The 21,492-nt window shown below is 25.9% G+C and overlaps 1 protein-coding gene across 1 annotated transcript; it reads left to right on the top strand.

Moving 5' to 3' along the window:
- Window positions 1-5,132: 5,132 nt before the first annotated feature.
- LOC136984334 (ankycorbin-like) lies at window positions 5,133-20,373 on the top strand. Its single transcript, XM_067281272.1, has 6 exons — window positions 5,133-5,215; window positions 7,925-8,079; window positions 11,142-11,511; window positions 12,903-13,032; window positions 14,059-14,202; window positions 18,827-20,373. Exons 3-6 carry the CDS (start codon window positions 11,188-11,190, stop codon window positions 19,255-19,257), a joined length of 1,029 nt encoding a protein of 342 aa, XP_067137373.1. The 5' UTR covers window positions 5,133-5,215; window positions 7,925-8,079; window positions 11,142-11,187; the 3' UTR covers window positions 19,258-20,373.
- Window positions 20,374-21,492: the final 1,119 nt, after the last annotated feature.

The following is a 21,492-nucleotide window of genomic DNA, read 5'->3' as shown; positions in this document are numbered from 1 at the left end:
TTTGGAAATTGAAAACTTAAGATTTATTTTTCTCCTAAGAAGTATATTTATATTTCGAAGTTACATCTGATTTTCACTTCTTTATTTTGACTAGCCAACATGTAATAAAATTTGCATGATTGAACTTCGTTGTCCTTGACTTTGTGTTAGTTAATAGCCGCGCCCAGTAGTCACCATTTTGACTGATCAGACTTACTGTATGTTAATTTTCAATTCGAGTTTTTTTCTTCGTATTTCAATGTTAATCTAGATTAAATAATAAAAAGATCTTTTAGAATAAAAGAGAATGGCAAAAATTCAAAAAGTAATTCCGATTTTTGACCAGTAAAAATCCCAGTGAAAGGCACCACATAAATTCCATTATATTCTTAATAAAAAAATTTTATCTGCAAAGAAAAGTAGGAAAAAAGAGACTTTCTCTAATAATAAGCAGTCATGATTGATTTGTTGACGTCAATACTAACTCACTACCTTTTTTATGGCTGGCCTCAATTTTATTCATTACGGTTGACCCTCATGAACGAAAAATAGGGAGGAATAGGGAAACAGCAAAGATGAGGGATAGAAAATATATTCAACCCGAATTACTGGTGATAAGTTATGAGGGTGTGGATCAAACTCTGATTCTTCACAACAACAGATTTATATTTTATATCTCCTCCATTCAATTGACAATAAACGATTATGGATAATGGCTCTGATAAATGATTTTATAAATGATTGCATTACAATGCAAATTAAAGGAAAAAAATATTGATTATTCTGAAAATAGTTAAGTGTTATCGCAAACAAATTACAAGGGTTTTATATTGAAACGTTTTTTTCTTTTATTAAAATTATTTTTTAAGATATAATGAATGTGTAATATACACAAATATGTCTAATCATCACAATGAAATTATATTTTAGGTGGTTCACAAAGCTATTTGAAATCGGAATTCTAATAACTTTTTACATAGAAGTGGATTTTTATCAATGTCTCGTAAATAAAAATGTAATGATTATTAATGATTATAACAATTTTAACCTTTAATTATATAAATTACAACAAAAGTTTTATATTAAAAAGCATAGTGTCCGCTTGTTTATTTCGTTTGATTGTCCCCTCAGAATGCATTTTCCAAAACATTTCAATCAAGATATCTAATGCATATAGAGATAAAATTGTGGTTCAGTAAATCAATTATAATTCCATAAACCATATAAACCATAAATCTTTATAAAGTAAATTGAATAAAATTATGATTTTTTTCCCTCTTTGACGCATGCCATTTATCATGATCTATTTAAAAGGCAAAAATAATTAGGCAGAAAGTACGTTTGTCTCTTTATTCGTAGAAATTTAGTAAAAGATTATAAATAAATATTTTCCTTTTATTTATTTCATGTCAGAAAACTTTTCGCACAATTTAACCGCAAATATGCATTCTTACTCAACAATTCCTTCTTTAGTCGTTCTTATCCTGTGAGCTGCTTGACGATATTTTAAGCTATTTTTCTTGCATTTTGTGAAGTCCATAGAACATTATGATCCCTAAAAACATATTTTTCATATGTGATGAACTTGTACAATATATTTTATATAGGCTAACGTCCAGTAGATTTAAATACAATCAATTTTTATAGTTATGGAAAGGATCTTCAGAAACATTAGATACCAGAAAATCGTAATGACGTCCGTGGTTTCGCATATTTATCATTTTTGCTGCCGTGACTTTCGTTTAGGTATATTTAAAACTTTAGGAGTTAAAATAAGTTTATATTTTTAACTTCTAAAATTTAAAATATATCTATTTTAAAATGTTATATTATATAGTCAAAGCTCTGAACAATGGCCACTGTTGTTTGGAGGTAGTTTTTATTGGAGGTTCGACTATACAGACACTGTTTTGAGTTTGTATAAAAGCTGAAATAATGATTAAATTTTTTCTGTTGACTCCCATAGATTTAAATTAAAATAATTTTATTAAAATGTTAAGTATAGAGTCTATTAAAAAAAGGATTTGAAGCTTTCAGTTAAGGTTCAATTATTGTGTAATTAAGCCCTTTTTTTTAAAGAAAGTTGTTTCAAATTTAGGATAAATTTTATTTACATTTTCCAATGAAGTAGAAATCTCTCATTGTCATCTTACTTGTTTAGCATTTTATACAGAAAGATTGTCGTATATAAAAATTTTTAGATTCATTGTTCTACCACTACTACTACCACTACTAATTTATAAATATATCTGATAGTCATATAATATATTACTTCAATTTAATAGTTGCTAACATGTTTGATAATTATGCGACTTTTTAAAAATTTTTATGAATAGGGATTTAAAGTCGCATCCTTTTTATTTTAAAGATAAAAAAGAAAAAAAAGGTAAATGTACTCTTTTTATTATTTTATATATAAATGAAAGTATCTCACTTGACCATTCTATAAATATAATTAGTTATTTTTAATCACTCTAATATAGATATTTAATTATTACTAATAAATATCTAAACTAAGTTATTAATTGGCAAAAGTTGAAACTTGTATTTTAATTTACTTCGATAATTAAACTTTTATTTGAAAATTAATACGGAATTAAATAAATATTCTATAACATTTTTTACAGAAGAATTATTTTCCTTTCTTTTATTTTGAACAATAGTTTCTCGAATTTATCATACTTTGCTATATGGAATTTATACTAATGAAAAAATATCATCGTGAAGCTTTAACGATCGATCATTCTTAATTAAATGTCGGACAAGTTACAGTGAAGAATCTCCCCTGCGAAGTTTCTTCTGAGTAATACAATCGAAATTAAAACAACAAACAAAAAATAAAATTTAAAATATTCTTTTCAAATAATTTTTGCAGATTTTCGAAACTTGAATAATCTCTACAATAAATATAATAAAACATATACAATATTTACTTTATGAGAATTTTATGAAATACAAATAAATTACAAGGTTAAGATAATAAATATGAATTAACATAATTTATTTCTATATAAAAATGTTTTATTGTTCGCACATGTACTGTACAGTAATGATTATTTAACAACACACCACACACACACACACCACACACACACACACACAAAAACTATGATTTTAATTTATGGTATGATAAATTATTGGCATTTTTAAAATCGATATAAATAAGTTTAATACTTATGACTTATTAATTAATTGTTATTTTATTCAGTTTAATTTATAATAAACGAAAGTTTTAAGATGAGATGTTGATAGTAATTATTTATCATTTTATTTTCTATGAAGCTTATCATGATATAAAGACTTTCAGATTAAAATTTCATCAGTAATTTTAACATAAATAAAAGTATTTTTGTAATGAAAAAGAAAAAAAAAATGTTTAAATTCATATGCAGGATGGAGATAATTTACTCCAAGTAAAAAGGCAATTTTTAATATTTGTTTGATAGAATATTGTAAAAAAAATAATAATGCAGTAAAGATTAATGCAGTGTTTAAATGAAAATAATAAATTAAAAATATATAAACATTAAATATTATTATAATATATATTATAAATATTAAAATGTATTACTTATATTCAGTTCATACGCGAGTTAAGCTGTTCAATCAGAAATTATAATAATTATTTCAATTAGTTGAAGTAAATTATCGAATATGATTTAAGGCATAATCTAATTAATAAAAAGTGTAAATTTAATGAGGAATAAAGTTTTTATTCCTTATTTATGAACAAGCAAAACGTTTTGCTTGTTCGTTTGTCGGTGTTATATTATATATAAGATTTTCTCGGTTAAATATTTAATTTATTTACGTCCAATATTAAAAAATATATAATAAACAAAATTACACAGCTTTTAATAATTTATATAAACGGTTAATATCATTGAGTCGTCTTGATAAACACTTGAAATTTTCGAAATATGTTTTTGAAAAAGAATTCCTTCGATGAAAGAGTTTATAAAATATTTTAACAGAAAACATTTTTGCTTTCTATTTTAAATGAATGATTACGTGAATTGAATAAGAAACACTTCAAAGATAAGGATAAAAATATTATTATTTTTCATTTCCTCAAAAATAAAATTAGTACAAACGTTTCCCTATACAATGTCTGTCTTGTTTCAAAGAATTTTGAGAGGACTGAAATTATTTAGTTTTAATCATATCAGTTGTCTGTTTCAACACTAAAACTCCGTCAATAATGAAATGATTTCTATTAATTCTTCATTTTTGCCCTTTATAATAACAAGTAAAATTATTTAGTGTCTCTTCTTTTCTTCTACTTTTGGCATAGAAAGTTGTTTTGTTGATAGAGCGTAATTTTCTATTACTCTGCAGGGAATATTAAAAACTGCCAGTGTTTTCTTAACAAATAGCTTTAACAAGTTTTAATCAATTTTGTTTCATAAACTGAATGTATTCCCCACATGGTTATAACTTATGTCATATATAAGTTTTCATAATTTCTAAATATACCTGTAACTAAAAAGTTATTTATCGATCATATAAAACATGATCTACACTTTGATATGAATCACATTCAGTTTTAATTTGTTTCCTCTTATAATAATATAAATTTTCGTTTAAAATAGCGCTTTACTTGACAGATGCACAGTATAATTACTTTATATAGAAAAGACTTTCTTGTATCATTTAAAGATTTGTAGATATATTTTTATTAATATTTAGAAAATTATAAATTAAATTCGAAAATGTTTTTAACAACTTGAAATTATTATTTAACTTTTATATTTGTATTAAAAGCAATGTTTGTTCGTAAGAAAGAATTCGATTAGGCAAGACGAATGAAGATTATAAACATTTTAAGGATATTAAAAATCAAGAATAAATAACTTTTAACGTTTACGAATTTTCCACGTCAAAATCAATTCGGAAAAATCTCGGAATATAACAATTAAATCAACACAATGCTATGTACAGAATATAATGGAAAAACTTAGTCGACAATACAGCATCTGAAACTTACGATTCTGAGATCAGAAATTTAATAATCCCCAAAAAATTCAATTTTCCCGTAATTTCTGGATGCTAAACCCTATGAGAAAAATAAACTGCTTTACGTACATCATGTGTGCTACTGTAGTGACGTCACTTTCGGGAAAAAACGTGTTCGTGTTGCGAAGGGCGGTTGGCAATGTTCCACGAGTTGGACATGCAGTAGGCATTGTCGCATTCAGTCATTGGTGAATGCTTAGCTTCATATGTTGCAAATAAGGTAGGTTTTAATCGAAACGCCAATTTTAATTAAATTTAATTAAAAATTTAAGCGTGCTTTTTATTCTCTTGGAAATTTTCATTTAATTAGTTTTATAATCGAAAAAATAGAAAACAGTTCGTTCTTTGATCGAAACGTCGAAAGATAAATGTTTTTTGATAAAGTTTTTATTAATTATTTTATCTTTTATTAAATAAAAAATTAATGAGCCTTAATAACAGTATAATAATTATTATTAATGTAAAGAGAAATAGTTATTGTTTAAAGATATTTACGAGATATCAGACAACAAATGATAGAAAAGGCGTGTCTATGTACTGTACAACAGTAAAAAATCAAGGCCGGCTGTCATTGCTGACTCTTTTTTTTTTATTTCTAATTGTTAAGTATTCAGAAAAATATAATATAAATTATTCCTTTGATAAAATATCGAATTAATCTGTAATTAAGTTTAATTATTGATAAGTTAATCAGATATATTTATCAGTATACAATATAAATGCAGATAAATAATTCATCAAGGGTAGTATTTAAAAATCAAATTTGTTTTTTTTTAAATAAATTCACATTAATAATTTATATTAACCATAAATAGAAGATCGATTACGAATAAAATTTATTATCTGTTTAACCCAGTCACGTGTGCAATTAAAGTAATTAAACTCTTTTTTTTTAAAATAAAACGTTTAAATTATTACATTTAAAAATAATTTATCATTTATTTTTTCGCTTAAAATTCAATATCTTTATTATTAACATTGATGACATGATAAAAAAAAAACATAATTTAAACTATTGTGGATAATTTTAGATGTTTATTATCGAAATAAAAATCAATAGAGCGTAATTTTCTATTCTCAATATTTAAGTAAATTGAGTAGGCTGACGAGAATCGTTTTAAACAATAAATTGCAATTTGAAGAGGAACTTTGATTTAACAAAAGCAATTAAATGTTTAAGTCTAACAATGTTAAGAATCTAAGAAATTTTAATATCATATTACTCTTTAAAATCAAAATCTAGGTTTATTCCACGGAATAAACCTAGATTTCGATTTTAAACGAATTACGACTAAATTTAGCATTGTAAAAAGTAAAAATGTTGTATATTTTACTGCGTATAATCCTACTTAAATATACTAAGTAATATAAAAAGTTCTACGTAAATATTAACAATTAATTAATATCAAATATTTATATTATTTTTTTAACTTGAAAATTTAGTTTTGACAGATTATATGATTTACTTCTTTGTATTCCAAATGAGAAGAATCTCATATTATATATATATATTTTTTTTAACATAAATAAAATACTCATTCATTTGCCAGAATTTGGATTTTTTCCAACGTATAATTGTAGCAATTCTGCGATGTTCAACCTTAACCTAATTTTTAAGATATAAAAATCTATAAGCTATACAGAATTGAAATGATGTAATTTAATTTTTTTTTTGTTTTAAATTAAATAGGAATTGGCAATGGGTGATTTACTTTAAATATCTTATTGTTCGGGTTAACATCCTTTTCTATTGTATAGCCAAATAGTTCAACGACTTTTAAAAAGACAAACTGACGACAGGTGGTAGGGAAAACGTTAAATAAAGAATTTTAAGCGGTGTCTTTTTGCACAATACTAAAAAAAAAAAAGAAAAGAAAATTATCAATAGATCCAAGTGAATTTGAGTGTTAGACCGCGAGTGTCTTCCTGTCACGTGATCTCTCGGTCTCTTAGCAACCGGTAAGTATTGTCTGCGTATTATATTAATTTTATATATTGTACTGTACAGTACTGTACAGTACATATATAAAAATATAAATTTATTCTTTCATTGACTTTTTAAAGTGGGTTGATATACATTAAAAAATGTATTTGTTCTTTTTAAGTAACGCCATTATTTATTTTCATAGCAACCGTTTAGTTACAGAAATACAGTTTACAGACCTATGTTTATGTTTTATATACAAAATTTGGGAAATTCATTTAGCTTAATTGGTTTTAAAGCGTAAAAGTGAAGTTCAGAATCCACGTATTAAATATAAATGAACATTTTATAAGAATTTATCTTCTTAATATGTTATTTTGAAATATTATAATGCTTCCATTGCTAATATTAAATGAATACTGAGAACACTTTGAATGAATCTCTACGTTTAAAAAATCTATCTACCAGATATTCATTTTAATATAATCGTGTAGGCTATTTAGCCCGAAAGTAAGTTAATTTAACGCCGAAGATATTCTAAAATGTATAATATCCATAAAGTTATTTCATTAATACAACGTTGTGTTTAAAATTTAAATTTATGATAAGATACATTTCGATTAATTGGGGTAATAGCAATCTGTTAGCATGTATATATATATATATATTGTTTCCACAAAAAGCAATCGAATCGTATGAATTTAAATTATATATTGTAGGCCATTCGCTTGACTTGTTTTTCATTTATTAAAAACACATAATTACGCATACAGGTATGTGATCTAGTTATTGAGTTTTTAATTAATATGTCGTTAAATTAAAATGTATCAAGCATCAAATTAATTTTTATAATATGTAAAATAAAAGTTCAAAAATTGAAATTTTGAATACGAATTTATTAGTGAAATGGTCAATTAACATAAGTCGACGTTATATTTATGATGAAAATGACGATATTGTGTATAAAATTTTTTACGTGTAAATTTCTATGCTGACGTCACACAGGGTACTACGAAACATCTTCGACAGTTCTGGCACGGAGACCGGATTATAAATAACCGAAGAGGACCATATGATGATTAGAGCATGCGTATTGTAAGGCCATCAACGTTGCGATAACTTTCAAAGATTTGCAAGCGTTAGTCGCATGTTTGAAAAAGGTAAGTTAGAAAAAGCAAAAAAATAATTTAATTCTTATAAATAAAAATTTAGTTTATTGATCTATTAGTCAAATTACTCGATATGCAAATATAAAGATTAAGTAGAACTAACTATAAAGTTTTAATTTAATTTACGAACAATTAAATCACTGTAATTCGATGATATTTATGCGGTTAATAATAAAAAAAATTACATAGCTTACGGTATATTTTATTTTTAAATACCAGATAATTTTCGAGAAATAAATTGTAATATTATAGAAAATATATAGTTATGAGAAGACGTCTGCTTTTATTGATCAATGTTTATTGGATTTATAAATATTTATTCGTCTCTATCAGTTCAATGTTCTATGAAATAAAATAAAATTAGGTCGATATCTGTTAGATGAAACCATATACTTCGAGGATTGATTCTCATTTTATTTTGAATTTCTCTTAATTAATACAAAGATATTCATGTATAATTTTATAATATAGACATTTAAATAATGCTTAAATTCAAAAATATTTATATATTTTTACATCAAAATGAAGGAAATGTAATATTTTAAAATATTAAAAATGAAATTTGAATTTAATTTATGTAAAAATGTATATATATATTTTTTTAATTTAAAAATATTATTTATCTAAAAGTTAATAAATTTATTAATTTTTAAAATAATTTAGTTACATAAAGTGATATTTTATAGAAAAATAATAAAGTATTTTTTAATTATTTTCCATATTTTACTTTAATATGTTTATTTTTGCCAATTTAATAACTACGATTACAAGATAATTTATTGAAAATTGATTTCCTAGTAATTTTAATTCGAAAATATATAATTAGGCATTAATCTAAGAAGCAAGTTGTGCAATTCCGTCTGGCATTTGATAACTACCGACGAATGATGCATTGAATTGAAAGAATTATTTCTAAATATCTTAAACTGATATAAACAATATCTAAATAAATTTCGATAGTAGAATTCTATCTAATAGAAAATAGAAATTTTTCACTGATGTACTATTTTTTACAACGAGAAAACATGTAAATACAACGAAGAAAAGTCGAATTTTAACGAATCGAATATGTTATGAATAAAAAAAAACTATTAGAATTGTTAATCTGGGCATTATCACATAAAAAAAATTGAAATAATTTTAAAATGTTTATACAATACTTAAAATTGTTTTGTTTTGTTAATTATCCTATATTTATTTTATAATATATTATATTTACATTCTTGTATTTACAAGATTTTTAATGCATTTGGAATGTTAAATATTTATTTAACTAGATTTAATTTTTATGCAAAATATAATTTTTAAATTAATTAAATATTAAAATAACTACATAAGTAGTGTATCAACTCATGAAAGAACATAAGCATGTGAATAAATCTTATATATTAGGTTACGACTTTATAAATTAGAATGAATTAAATTTGTTTATTTCTTGTATGTAAACAATTTAAAAAATTTATTTAATTATCTATGATATTATTTCTTGATTTCTATAGCGATTGAATCAACGAAAGAAAGAGTATTAGTGTTGTAGTTATATAAGGACATTCTCTGCTTCAATCAAGTTAATCTTATCAACATTCATCTGTATTCTTAATAGACAATGCCTATCGTAAATTTAATTTAATTTAAATCTAAACAACCTTTTCTTTATTTATCGGATAAAATATTACCGGAATTTAAATTTGACAGGATTTAAATTGTCATATAAAATTAAATTTTTGAAAATAAATATTTATTTAATATAAAAATAATCAGTATAAATTTATCTGAATATATAAAACTGTAAAATGGTTTATTTATGGTTACATAAATTCTAATAATTAATTAAATACCATAAAATTTTTGCTATAAAAACATTGTTTTTAAATAAGCTTCTTTTATCTCCGCTTTTATTAAAAAATTTTTAAATAAAAGAAACACAATTTGTATTAATTATGATAAATTATGGTAAATTATTGTATGGCAATTAATCGTAATTTTTCCCTCTAATAGCGTGACATTAACCCTAGGATTGCGAAAATCCAGAAAGGAATTGTCCAGTTAATTATAAATAAATAAATTTAATTTAATAATTTCGGAATGCCCTTATATAATAATTAATACCATTACTTGTACTGATGTTAATTGCAAGTTTAATGTAACATATCAAACTTTAATGGGGTGAAAGGAGTTATATCAATGGAGAATAACTCAGAATGTATGCGTAAATAAGTTACGAAATTAATCATTCATAAATCTAATTAAAAATATATACAAAAATAAAATATAAGATGAATGAAATGCTATATGAAACTAATAACAAAAGTTATTATAGGTCTATTCTTTTATGTATGTTATACGTTTATAACATACCTATACCTATTAAGATTTTATATTGTCCATAATTAAATTTAAATTCGTTTAGTAAAAATATTAATTCAGTTATATATATAATTATTTCGATACTCGTTAAATACCTAAACTCTAGATAATTACGTGAAAATCTATTTTAATAGATTACGAATTGACTATACACATAAAGTCAAATCTCAGAATAATGGCCACTGACGGGAATATAAAAATGGTTATTGGAGGTTCGATTGTAGAAAAATTAACGTTGATTAATCTGGTTTAATTAATATTTGTTCAAATTAAACTTACGCTAGTGATTAAACGTACACAGTAGTTTAGTGATGTTAGACAGCAAGACTGTGTGAGAATTTGGTCTATTTTTATATCTAATGTATAAAATGTTCATGTTTTTAGTATTTTTCATTAAATAATAGATTTTCTTGTGGCTGCATTATTCCCTGTAGAAAGAAACACTACCTTGATGCTAGATATATCTGCTGCAAAAAACTCTTAAATAGATCTGCGGTATAAACAATAGATCTAATGCTATATACAACCACTATTGTAGTTTGATTATATTTTATTCAATACTTGGTTATTTTTAGATACTAATTTAATTTTATTCTGATATAGAATTACTGTGCTTGGATTTAGAAAGTAAGATTCAGTTTATATTTAATTATCTAACATAATCATTTTAATTTATCATTGTGTAGATATGTACAAGTTTTGAGATGTGATAATTAAACATTGGAGAGAAAAATGGCTCGTTCTACTCGATATGCAGTCAGTTCCGTGGAGGAGATGACATACAGACCAAAATTTCATTCATACGAAACTGCAGACGTCACAATGACTTACGAAGTAATGTCAAATAATTCTACTAAAGACGATGTCGCTCCTTTAGTTATGTCAAACGGAACATCACAAAGAAGAACATTTTCAATGTATGAAACAAAAGCCAGTCCAAAAATAGATCCAGATTTTCTAATCGCTTGCAAAAATTCGGACGAAAGCGTATTAGAACGTATTGTAGAAGAAGTACCATCTTTTCAAACAATTAACCAACAAGATAGATGTGGAAGAGTAAGTATATTCTAAATATATATATATATATAAAATTTCTTTTATATATACAAGAAATAGAAAACATCTTGTGAATTGTAAACAAGACTGCTTTGCACGCAATATTTAATAAAGTCTATGTAGATTACACGACACTACCATTTAAGATAGTCATCCATCAAATATTGTAGTTCAATGAGTGGGAAGACAAAATAATAATAATCAATAAATGAAGCTTCTGTTAGGAAATCTATTATCATATTAACGTTTGTCGAGAGTTAACATTAATATTCTATTTTAAAAACAAATATTTAAGCTATTCCTTCAATTTAAACTTTGACATTTTAGCTGAAAATTGAAAGTTTATATCTTCTATATACCTATATTATATATAATTTTTAGTAATTGTAGAGTAATAAAACTTTTATTACGTTAAATATAGGACGTAAGAGTATAGCCAATTAATTAAAGATTACTTAACATTACGTCTTCACTTGCATAAATTTAAACAGGAAATTTACGATAATGATCTATTTTTGATAGATATGTATTGATCACTCTAAATTCTTACATTAATCGAAAATATAATTAATAAATAGATGAAAGAATTTATTACATGTCAATTGTTTTTCATGTCATGTTTATATCGTTCCCTAACTTATAAGGATGACCTAAGGTTGATAAACATCTATCAGTTGGACAAAAATACTCCCAAATGTGATTTGTAATTCAGGTCAGCAGCTTACTATCCTCGTTCTTTCGTCGTACGCGTTAGATAATCCCAATGAATATTGAAATCAAAAATACTTTTATCGTTTATTATATAAATGATTCGTGCGCAAAATATTGCATTATAATGTCTTTTTAAAGGCGAACACTCGTAATCATTTAAAAAAATGTTTAATAACCCGACAATCTGAAAAAACTTAGCAAAAACAGACCGGCTTTTAAAATTAAATTTAGCAACAGTTTGTCATATTTTACGAATAAATTTTAAAAAAATAATAGAGTTATGCATATAAATAGATAACACGTGACGTTTAAGAATTTTTTAATATATATACACATGTTAAAAATACGCTGTTTTTAATAAACCGATTTTAAAGACAAAGGTCAAGTTTTTATAAGGCGGAAAAAACTTTATAAAGTGATTATCAAGAATATTGTCAGTAAGGTGCCAAAATAGCTTCTATATTTATCAAAATCTAAAAATAATCAGGAGGAACATTTGTCTCTTTTCAATTCACATGACGTCATAACAATTCTACCCTCCATAAATAGGTAAAGTTAATTTACTTTCGCTGATAGAGGTGTCATCCTTGATACTACTATGACCTTACCAGAAGGCCAAGAAGAAAAAATCCAATAGTGAAAAATAATTAGCCATACTCAATGAAGCTATTTTATTTTAGACAGGTTTATATCATGTATGCTCGAATGGACATCTAAAAATGTTAGAAATTTTGGTTCAGCTCGCTCATCTGGATGTTAATCTTGCGGACAGTGAAGGAAATACTCCACTTATAGCAGCTGCACAAGCAGGTAAAGCATATTATTATTATTTATATTTCAGATTTTGCATGAATAATAATTTTAAAAAAAACTATATAAATATAATAATTAGACAAAATGAATTTATCTGCTTATTTATCGTTTTGCGAAATTTATTTATATCAACAAAATTAAAGTATTGCGTGTTCTATAGGGAAAACTGTTAATTCATTCAAAAATGAAGCAATGAAACAATTCATTGAAAAAAAGAAATGAATTCACGTAACAATTTTTCTGGGGAATTTTAAACCGGTTTATACAACACTTGCTGGTATTTAATTCATTTCTTTCCTGTATAAGCCTATATATCATTCTTTTTATAGATGCATTAAATTTTAAATTGTAAATTTATCCAAAACACAGAAACAATCGATCGGTACTCTATCAAATTTTTATATTTTATAATAAGATAATTTACTTCATAAATATTACATTAATTAAATTTTTAAAACTGCTTTTCAACGTAATTTATTGCGTTAAGGTGGTCATAAGTCGTGGTTAGTTTACGTTAGGTTCCAAGTAACGCTGAAATTTCATTGATTAAACGAAAAACCTCGAACATTTCGAAAATGATAATTCAAATTAAAAATTAAAGGCTACATTTTGAGGAGAATTTTATATATATTACGCCATAAAATCTTTAGAATTAGAAAATACACCAAGACATAAAATGATATTATATTTTAAAATGCTAAAGCAATAATTTCACGAATGTTTAGTTATGTTAAATTGATAAAGTTTCTTTACAGAATTAGATAGAAAAAATAACAGTAAAAGTTTATAAAATATTTAATTTATAGTAATAAAAGCTAATATAATAGTGTTACTGAAGCGATTAAACAGCTAAATATATTAAACCAAAATTAAATTACAGGTAATTTTTAAACGGTTTAAAATAAATTTAGTATAAAGAGAATTTGTTTAAATAAGCGCTAAATTTTAGATAATTTTAATGGCATAATCTATTAAAATATTAAAAACTAATTTAATAATTAATATTTGGAAATTTGAATTTAGGTCACGTGGAGATTGTTGGTCTGTTATTGGATAAATACAAGGATGTATTATTAATAGATCAAAGGAACGTTTTTGGAATGACAGCCTTGATGAAAGCAGCTCTACAAGGAAAAACAAAATGTGTAAAGCTTTTGCTTTCTGCAGGTTAAATAATTTGATTACTATTAGATTTTAAACTAATTATTTTCAAAGAAAATTTTTAACTTAATAATGAAACATTTAAATGCAATTTTTTATATAGTAACACGATTGAAATAAAATTTAAATAATTTAATATTTTCAATATTGAAACTTTTACATATTTTAAAATTTCATTTTGACGAATATTCAATAATAAAGTAAATTAATAACGTTTTGTAATATCCATTAATTATTGCAGGTTAAAAAAAGAAAAGTTAAAATCCACTGTCATTTATCCTTTATTATGCGGTATTTTAATTGATAAAAATAGTGTTAAATTGAATCGATAGATGGCGATAAAAGCTAACATTTATTATTTAGTAACTACCGCATTATTCTAACAAGCTTTGATGCTTAAAATAATTTTAACAAGAAAAATAAGTATTGTTAAATAGTACGGTATCGAATACACTTCAAATAATACATAACTAGCAACAAATAAAATTATATTAATAGAGTTTTTAATGAATATTTATACTTTTAATATTAAGATTTTGGTAGCTTATATTTAATTGCGTTTTAGAGTTTAAGCACCAAAGTTTACATTAAGATTTAGAAAAGTGGTATAATGGAGCAAGCTAAGATAGAAAATATATTAGAGTTTACTAATAATAATTGTAATATTTATTATATATGTTTGTTTATTTAAGAAAAAGCTTGTTACAAGTTGACGAATTAGCACACAAAACAGATCGTTCGATTATTCAAGTATTGTTTTCGAGTGAATTCTTCAGCCAGATATTTAATTTGTAATAAAAAGAATATTAAGAATTTGCTTTGATGGCTTGTAGGGCGCTTAGCCATTAAAAAGATTTGAGTTCGAATCCGATCCATATCATATTTTATCATAGATATGTCGGCTTGGAGCATCGTTTCTCATTCATCATCATCTGTGCTGGTCGATTCCATTATGCTTGCAGTGTGATCACTAAAGCCTATAATATGCTGGTATCTCGCATTAACATAATTCAAAATTAAATAGTATCAAATTGTAAAATAGTTTTGTCACGTAAACCTAACTTAATATTGAAATTCTGCATAAGATCCATAGTCAGAATTTTATGCTTCTGTCAAAAAAATTGTATACAATGGAATAGTTGTAATTCGAACTCCAGACAATGTGAAAAATTTCGAATTGTTAAAATTTGATTACAGTATTTATTTTGAATATAAAAATAGCTTTCTTTGTTTTTTTTTCAGCATTTGGCAGTAGTCTATATTTCTTGGGAATATAGTATTTTGTTTTTATTTTTTTCTACTCCTTTAATCGCTTTAACTTGTTTAGCTAAGGATAAATTTATGCAGTTCTACGCTTAGGCACCGTAAAAACGTAGCTAAACAACTACACTATGTAAACTCACGTCTGTAAAATTTTGAAACACGTGACAACTTTGCCCACGGTTTCATCCCAGGAGTTTACAGAACCCGTGCATTTAGGGGAATTCCCGGAAAGCATTCGCGCTATAAATCAGTTGACTACATGCTACTTTCTATTTTCTACTTTCATTTTAAAATATAAAATATAAATATAAATACACTGGCTCCGAATTATCTAAATTTATACCAAAAACATTCGAATTATATTTTTTAACGCTAATTTAAATGCAAGAAGAATAACAACGGATTCGAATTAATCAGACTCGGTTGGATTAAAACAATTAATAGAAGCATTTTATTTAAACCATTATTTCCATAATTATTGATTTAGGTAAAAGGTAATATTTTTATCAATCACATCACAAATATGAATTTAGAAGATATGATTAAAATATTTAAATAAATAATATTAAATCGACGGAAACTTCTTAATCTAGGAAGCGTTAATATAGAATTTATAGGTATTTTTTAAAAATAAAAAACAGGATGAAAATCTTATATATCAATATTTGATTGTATTTAAACTTGCATAAATCGACATCACCGGGTATTTATTTAAATGTAAACTTTAGTATTTTTTTTCGGCGCTTTCTTCTGAGTTTTAAACAAAATTGCATCAAATAATTTTTATTTGCAATTAAAATAAAGAAAGAAGAAAAGCGGGAACCGAAAACAAATCTTAGGGAGCGGGCGAGTTTTACTTCTCATAATGGGACTAACAATATATAAGTTTCGCTGCTTTAATAATTACTTAAAACTAACTTAAACAACATAAAAATGAAGCAAAAACTAAAAATAATAATTGCGAAAACATTAAAATATAAAATTTAAATAAAGAATGGAGCTCTTGTTAGCAATAAGTGCACTCGCCCCTATCTTCTCCTTCTAGATTCGTCGCCGAAGAGAAGAAAGCTTACTATTTTATTACAAAGAAATGATATGCAATAAAATCTGCAAAAAAAAGGGCAGTCAGCAATAGATTACTTCAAAAAGTAGAACTCACGAGAAGTAGCGCGAGGAGTTTGGTGCGGTTGCGAGTCAGACTTAGCGACGCCGTAAACAGTTGGTGCCAGCTTTAGTGTCGACGAGTCTGAGTCGCGATGTCGCCAAACTTCTCGCACTACTTCTCGCGAGTTCTACTTTCACTTATTAATCTCTGGTATATCTATCAGGAAAAAACAAATAAATAATTTTTTAACTAATAGAAAACAATTACCTATTATTGAAATTTAAAAAGATTAAGTATATGAAATGAAATATAATACTTTTTAAATCAGTATTTTTATATATTTATATTAGTATTTTCAGACCAAAATAAACTAAAAATATCTCTTAAAAGCTAATTACATAAAGGTGAAATTGTATTTGTCTTCTTTACAATTTTACATTATTGTAAAAAATAAAATAGCTTAATAGTAACTTAATCATTTAATATAAACAATCATCTTGAAGATTTTGAAGTTATAAAAATCGCATAACTTAAGGATTTTTACAACTATTTATATGATTTTTAGTGCTTGCATGTCGTAGTCTTAGTTATAATTTATATATAGGCTTATACGCTTACTGTATATCCTTTTATAAATTACAGTATACTGTTATCCCAGTAAATTGGTACGTAAGAATCTATTAATGCTTTCCTCCTATTTTCATTTAATGAAAAATATAGTAAATGCTCCAAATAAATAGCAATATATTGCCCTATTTTCGAGTTGTTGGCCTCAATTTTGTTTTCTTAGAAATCGTTTTTGTTATAATTAACAGAAATATTTCTTATTTTTCTGAAGACGATTATGTAGACGTAATTTAATTAAGTAATCAAATACAATATATCGTGCTCTCATCTTAATGAAACTGCGCTGATTATTTAAACCGAATTTACGCAAAATAATGCTCACTAGTCCGCTTAGTTATCGAATTCAAGTGTAAAATTTTAAATGTAATCTTATATAAAACTGCTTTAGTTTATTGAATTAATGTAGCAGGAAATTATTATTATTTTTTTCAACTCGAAGTTTAAAATATATATTTTACTATTGTTTTCAATGATAAGCTGCTCTGTAATAAGCTGAATGTAATTTTATAAATTATTTAATGTAGAATTTTTGTTTTAAGGATAATAAATCTGTATTAAAAAGTAGTGAGAGATAAATAAGAAATAATAAAACTTAAAACTGAGTAAAGGATAATTGAATTGTGGATTTATAGATGCTCGAATAAACGTCGGACTTTCTTAAATACATATTTCCATCAACAACCGGGTATTTGTAATTAAAGTATCCCTATTCAAGGAAGATATTTAGCAGTCCAAATGCAACAAATCATGGCATGGTAACATTTCAAGGCATGAATAAGACACTTCCGTAAAAACTAGTACCAAGACGTGCACTATGGCATTTTTGGTGATTCAATCAAAGAATATGGAGTATCATTTGTGCGAACACTTAAGCCTGAAAAGTGTGGTTTATCGAGAACATGTTGCTAATCTGGCAGCCTTGAAAGACAGTATCACACTGCATCTAAGAAGTACCATAGATAATCAATTACGATCAGCCATTGAAAACGCTGTTCATCGTCTTCAGATTTTCTAAGATCTGTGCATAGCACGAGTGTATCGTATAAATAAAATGCTTGTTGCTTGCAGCGCCCAAAGTTCTGTAGTGTCGAGTTTTGGTACTAATTTTTGTTATAGAAATGTCTTCTGTAATAACAAAAATTAACTGCTAAAAATTTCTCTAGATGGCGTTGAATAGGGAAACTTTAATTATGATTACTCGGTAAGTATATATACATATTATATTTATACATATTATAGTTTATTTCATTTAACACGATACAGCAACATTGGATTTAAAATGAAAATTAAATAAAAGTTAGAAATCTGGAAAATTAGTTATAAGGTAATAAAAGCTAAACTTTATTATCCGTAAAGTTCAGCTTTTATTTCTTGATCGAGTTCGGATTAGTTTGGAGTTCTGGGTTTTCAGTGAGTTTTCCAGTTGTGATGGGCCCATCCCCTACTACCCAGGCTATCTTGGCTTTGGTAAAGAGCATAAAAAAGATCTTAATGCCCACAGAACAGGAAGAGTTATAGAATGTTTATTTAATTCGATACTTTTATTTATGTTAATGTTACAGATAAAATAAAAATTTTAAATTCTTAAATTGTAAGATTTGTAATGATATACAATTTGTTCTTTTTTCTTCACAGGAGCAAATCCTAATTTGTGTGATCCACGTCGACAATATTGTCCTTTGCAATGGGCACGATTCTGTTGCAGATATTCCTGCGCAGAGGCAATAGAGAAATTTATGAAAACAAATAATAAAACATTTTTGCACAATAAATTATTTTCTACTAGTAATAAGTGGAGTAGTGACCCTGAAATAAGAACGTCCATGCAAGAAGTGAGGCCGCCAAAATCAATGGAGAACAGTTGGTTCAAGCAAAAATTGAAAAAGACATTTCGCTACGCTGACCATAAGACTAGAAAGAGCGGTGAGGTCGGTGCGTTAAGTAACATTACATCTTCAACTGTGATGTGTGCCTCATCAGCCATTTTGCAAAATATAGAGTGTGATCAAGCATACAAAGAAATAATAATACCTAAATTAGAAGTTCTACACCATAACGGTAAATAAACGTGCCTTATCACGTCATCTTTCTATTTGGAAGAGAAGTACTATATTCTTGGAACTGCACTTCATCACTTTTATCTTCTATACCTCTTCGATAATATTTTGTTATATTCCATTTGTTATTTCTTCGCTATCTTGTACGCTTGATGCCAAATTATTTCCATCATCTATCTACCTATATATATCTACACACATATATATATATATACAGTATTTACATATATTTATACACACGTCTGTGTGTTGTACACTTGGTAACACATTTACCGGACTTAAATAAACTTAAATACTATTAAAGTTCACTAATTGTTCAAAAACTTGAAACTTAGTACTTAATAACACCTATGAATGATTACTAAATTTATTACTTTTCATTTTTCTAAAACGAATAGGTTTTTTCACTTTTGTCACTTCAATATTTAATTTATTTAGAATTTTTTAAATTTCATAAACAGAAAAGTGTAAAGGTGTCATCCATTAATTACGTGTACATTTTTAAACCGTTTTTGATCCTCTCCCTCCCTATTGTGTACAACGACGTACCTTTGCAAACCCCTCTTATATTGAATTACGTGTACAATACCTACTGACACTGAACAAATAATTTTAAAAAGTTTTGCAAATATTTTCAAAGAGATAATTTATTCACACAGTTAGTAAGTAGGCTTATAAGAACAAAAACCCTCCTCCTATTAAACTGTACACCTAATTAATAGACGACCCGAAATATCAAATATAATAACCACAGATATCTAAACGTACAACAGATTTATTACACTGAAAATTTTTAAAATATATTTTTACAGCCATGTTTAACCTTTATATAATTTTTCGATAAAAACGAATTGATATTTTAAAAAGTCTGTAAACAATATTATTTATTATCTAACATTAAAACATTATGTTAAAAAAAAAAAAAAAATAGAATATATCATTATAAGATAACAAATTTGTTAAACAATTCCAAAATAAATTTATATAATTTATAGCCGTGATAAGGGCTGTAATATGTTAATTGGCCTATTTATATATTATTAACTTTTATAAGAAAAAAATATTTTTTCGCTAATTTGTAACAGGCGACTTTGAAATTTCTTAATAAATAATCTCCAAGAACTATTGAATAATGCCATAATTTCATTTTCAATTTTTACACACCGAGGAAAAAATATTGCAGAAATATTACATTCTCTAAAATCAATTGCTATTATGTCACGTATAGAAGATTAACAATACCACATAGTACCAGACTCCGGCAAGCTCGGCACCAGAAGTGGTCCGGATTTTTGGTTTTTATGGTTTTCCGGACACGGGCTAAAAATATACTTAAAATACAAAATAATAATGAAATGTAAAAACAAAATTATATTTAAAACATCGTATGCTAGTAGTCATGCAGGAACTCTCATCGTGAGAAGCGTACGCCAACGGAAACCAAAACAAGATGGCCGTGCTGGGAAGTACAGCTGTACTACAGCCAGCCAAATTCAAAACGAGCTAGTTTCAAAAATAGCCGATTTTCTGTAATAATTCTGTATTTCTGGATATTTGGTTCAGAGTAACATCATTCTTTTAGTTAATTAGGTTAGTCGGATGGTCCCGCGATGCGGAATTCGAATCCTGGTAATTTCTTATAATTCGTTGATTTGTTATCTATCGCGATTTACTTAAACTATAGATTAGGCAACGCGACATGTGGACGATCTGGTGAGGGAAGGATTTTCAATGGAAAACTGGCCCCTATTAGGTGCTACAAATGAAGAAAACTCCACGTGGTCATCCCGTGTAGTTTTCTTCACGGTTCAGGTCGTGTAGATTCGCGCCTCGCCAATGGGATGGTCACGTGGAGTTTCCCGGGTTTTATTTACGTTAGTAACACCTAAATAGGGCCAATTTCTCATAAAAGACTTTCCGAGAGGCATAACCCCCATTGGCAGATCGCCAAATTAGAATCATTGGATTAAGTTTTGAATAAATTCCTCAGTATGTAAAAAGTGAACAATTACGATGCATCCTCTTGAAATAAAATTAGTATAAATAAAATATGACAATGAAATAGCATCATTTGTAAAGTTTTTCAGAAGTATTTTTATATAAGATTATCATAACAAATAAAATTTAAAAATATAATTGAATCCGCTGATTAGCATATAGGCAATAATAGCTGATCCATAGCATTAAGTAGAATAAAGTAAATAAGAATAAAATTAGTGAAAATTTTGATTTTATTGCTTTTGA

This window comes from Centruroides vittatus, unplaced genomic scaffold (assembly GCF_030686945.1).
Source record: "Centruroides vittatus isolate TY-2023 unplaced genomic scaffold, ASM3068694v2 contig_914, whole genome shotgun sequence".
NCBI classification, from domain to species: Eukaryota; Metazoa; Arthropoda; class Arachnida; order Scorpiones; family Buthidae; genus Centruroides; species Centruroides vittatus.
Note: the sequence above shows the minus strand (reverse complement) of the source record. Positions and strands in the feature narration are given on the sequence as shown.

What these genes read in the sequence shown, in the direction of transcription:
- LOC136984334 (XM_067281272.1), top strand. Translation starts at nt 11,188, where the DNA reads ATGGCTCGTTCTACTCGATATGCAGTCAGTTCCGTGGAGGAGATGACA. An exon ending in AACAAGATAGATGTGGAAGA is followed by an intron (nt 11,512 to 12,902) that starts GTAAGTATATTC and finishes ATTTTATTTTAG; the next exon opens with ACAGGTTTATATCATGTATG. An exon ending in TATAGCAGCTGCACAAGCAG is followed by an intron (nt 13,033 to 14,058) that starts GTAAAGCATATT and finishes ATTTGAATTTAG; the next exon opens with GTCACGTGGAGATTGTTGGT.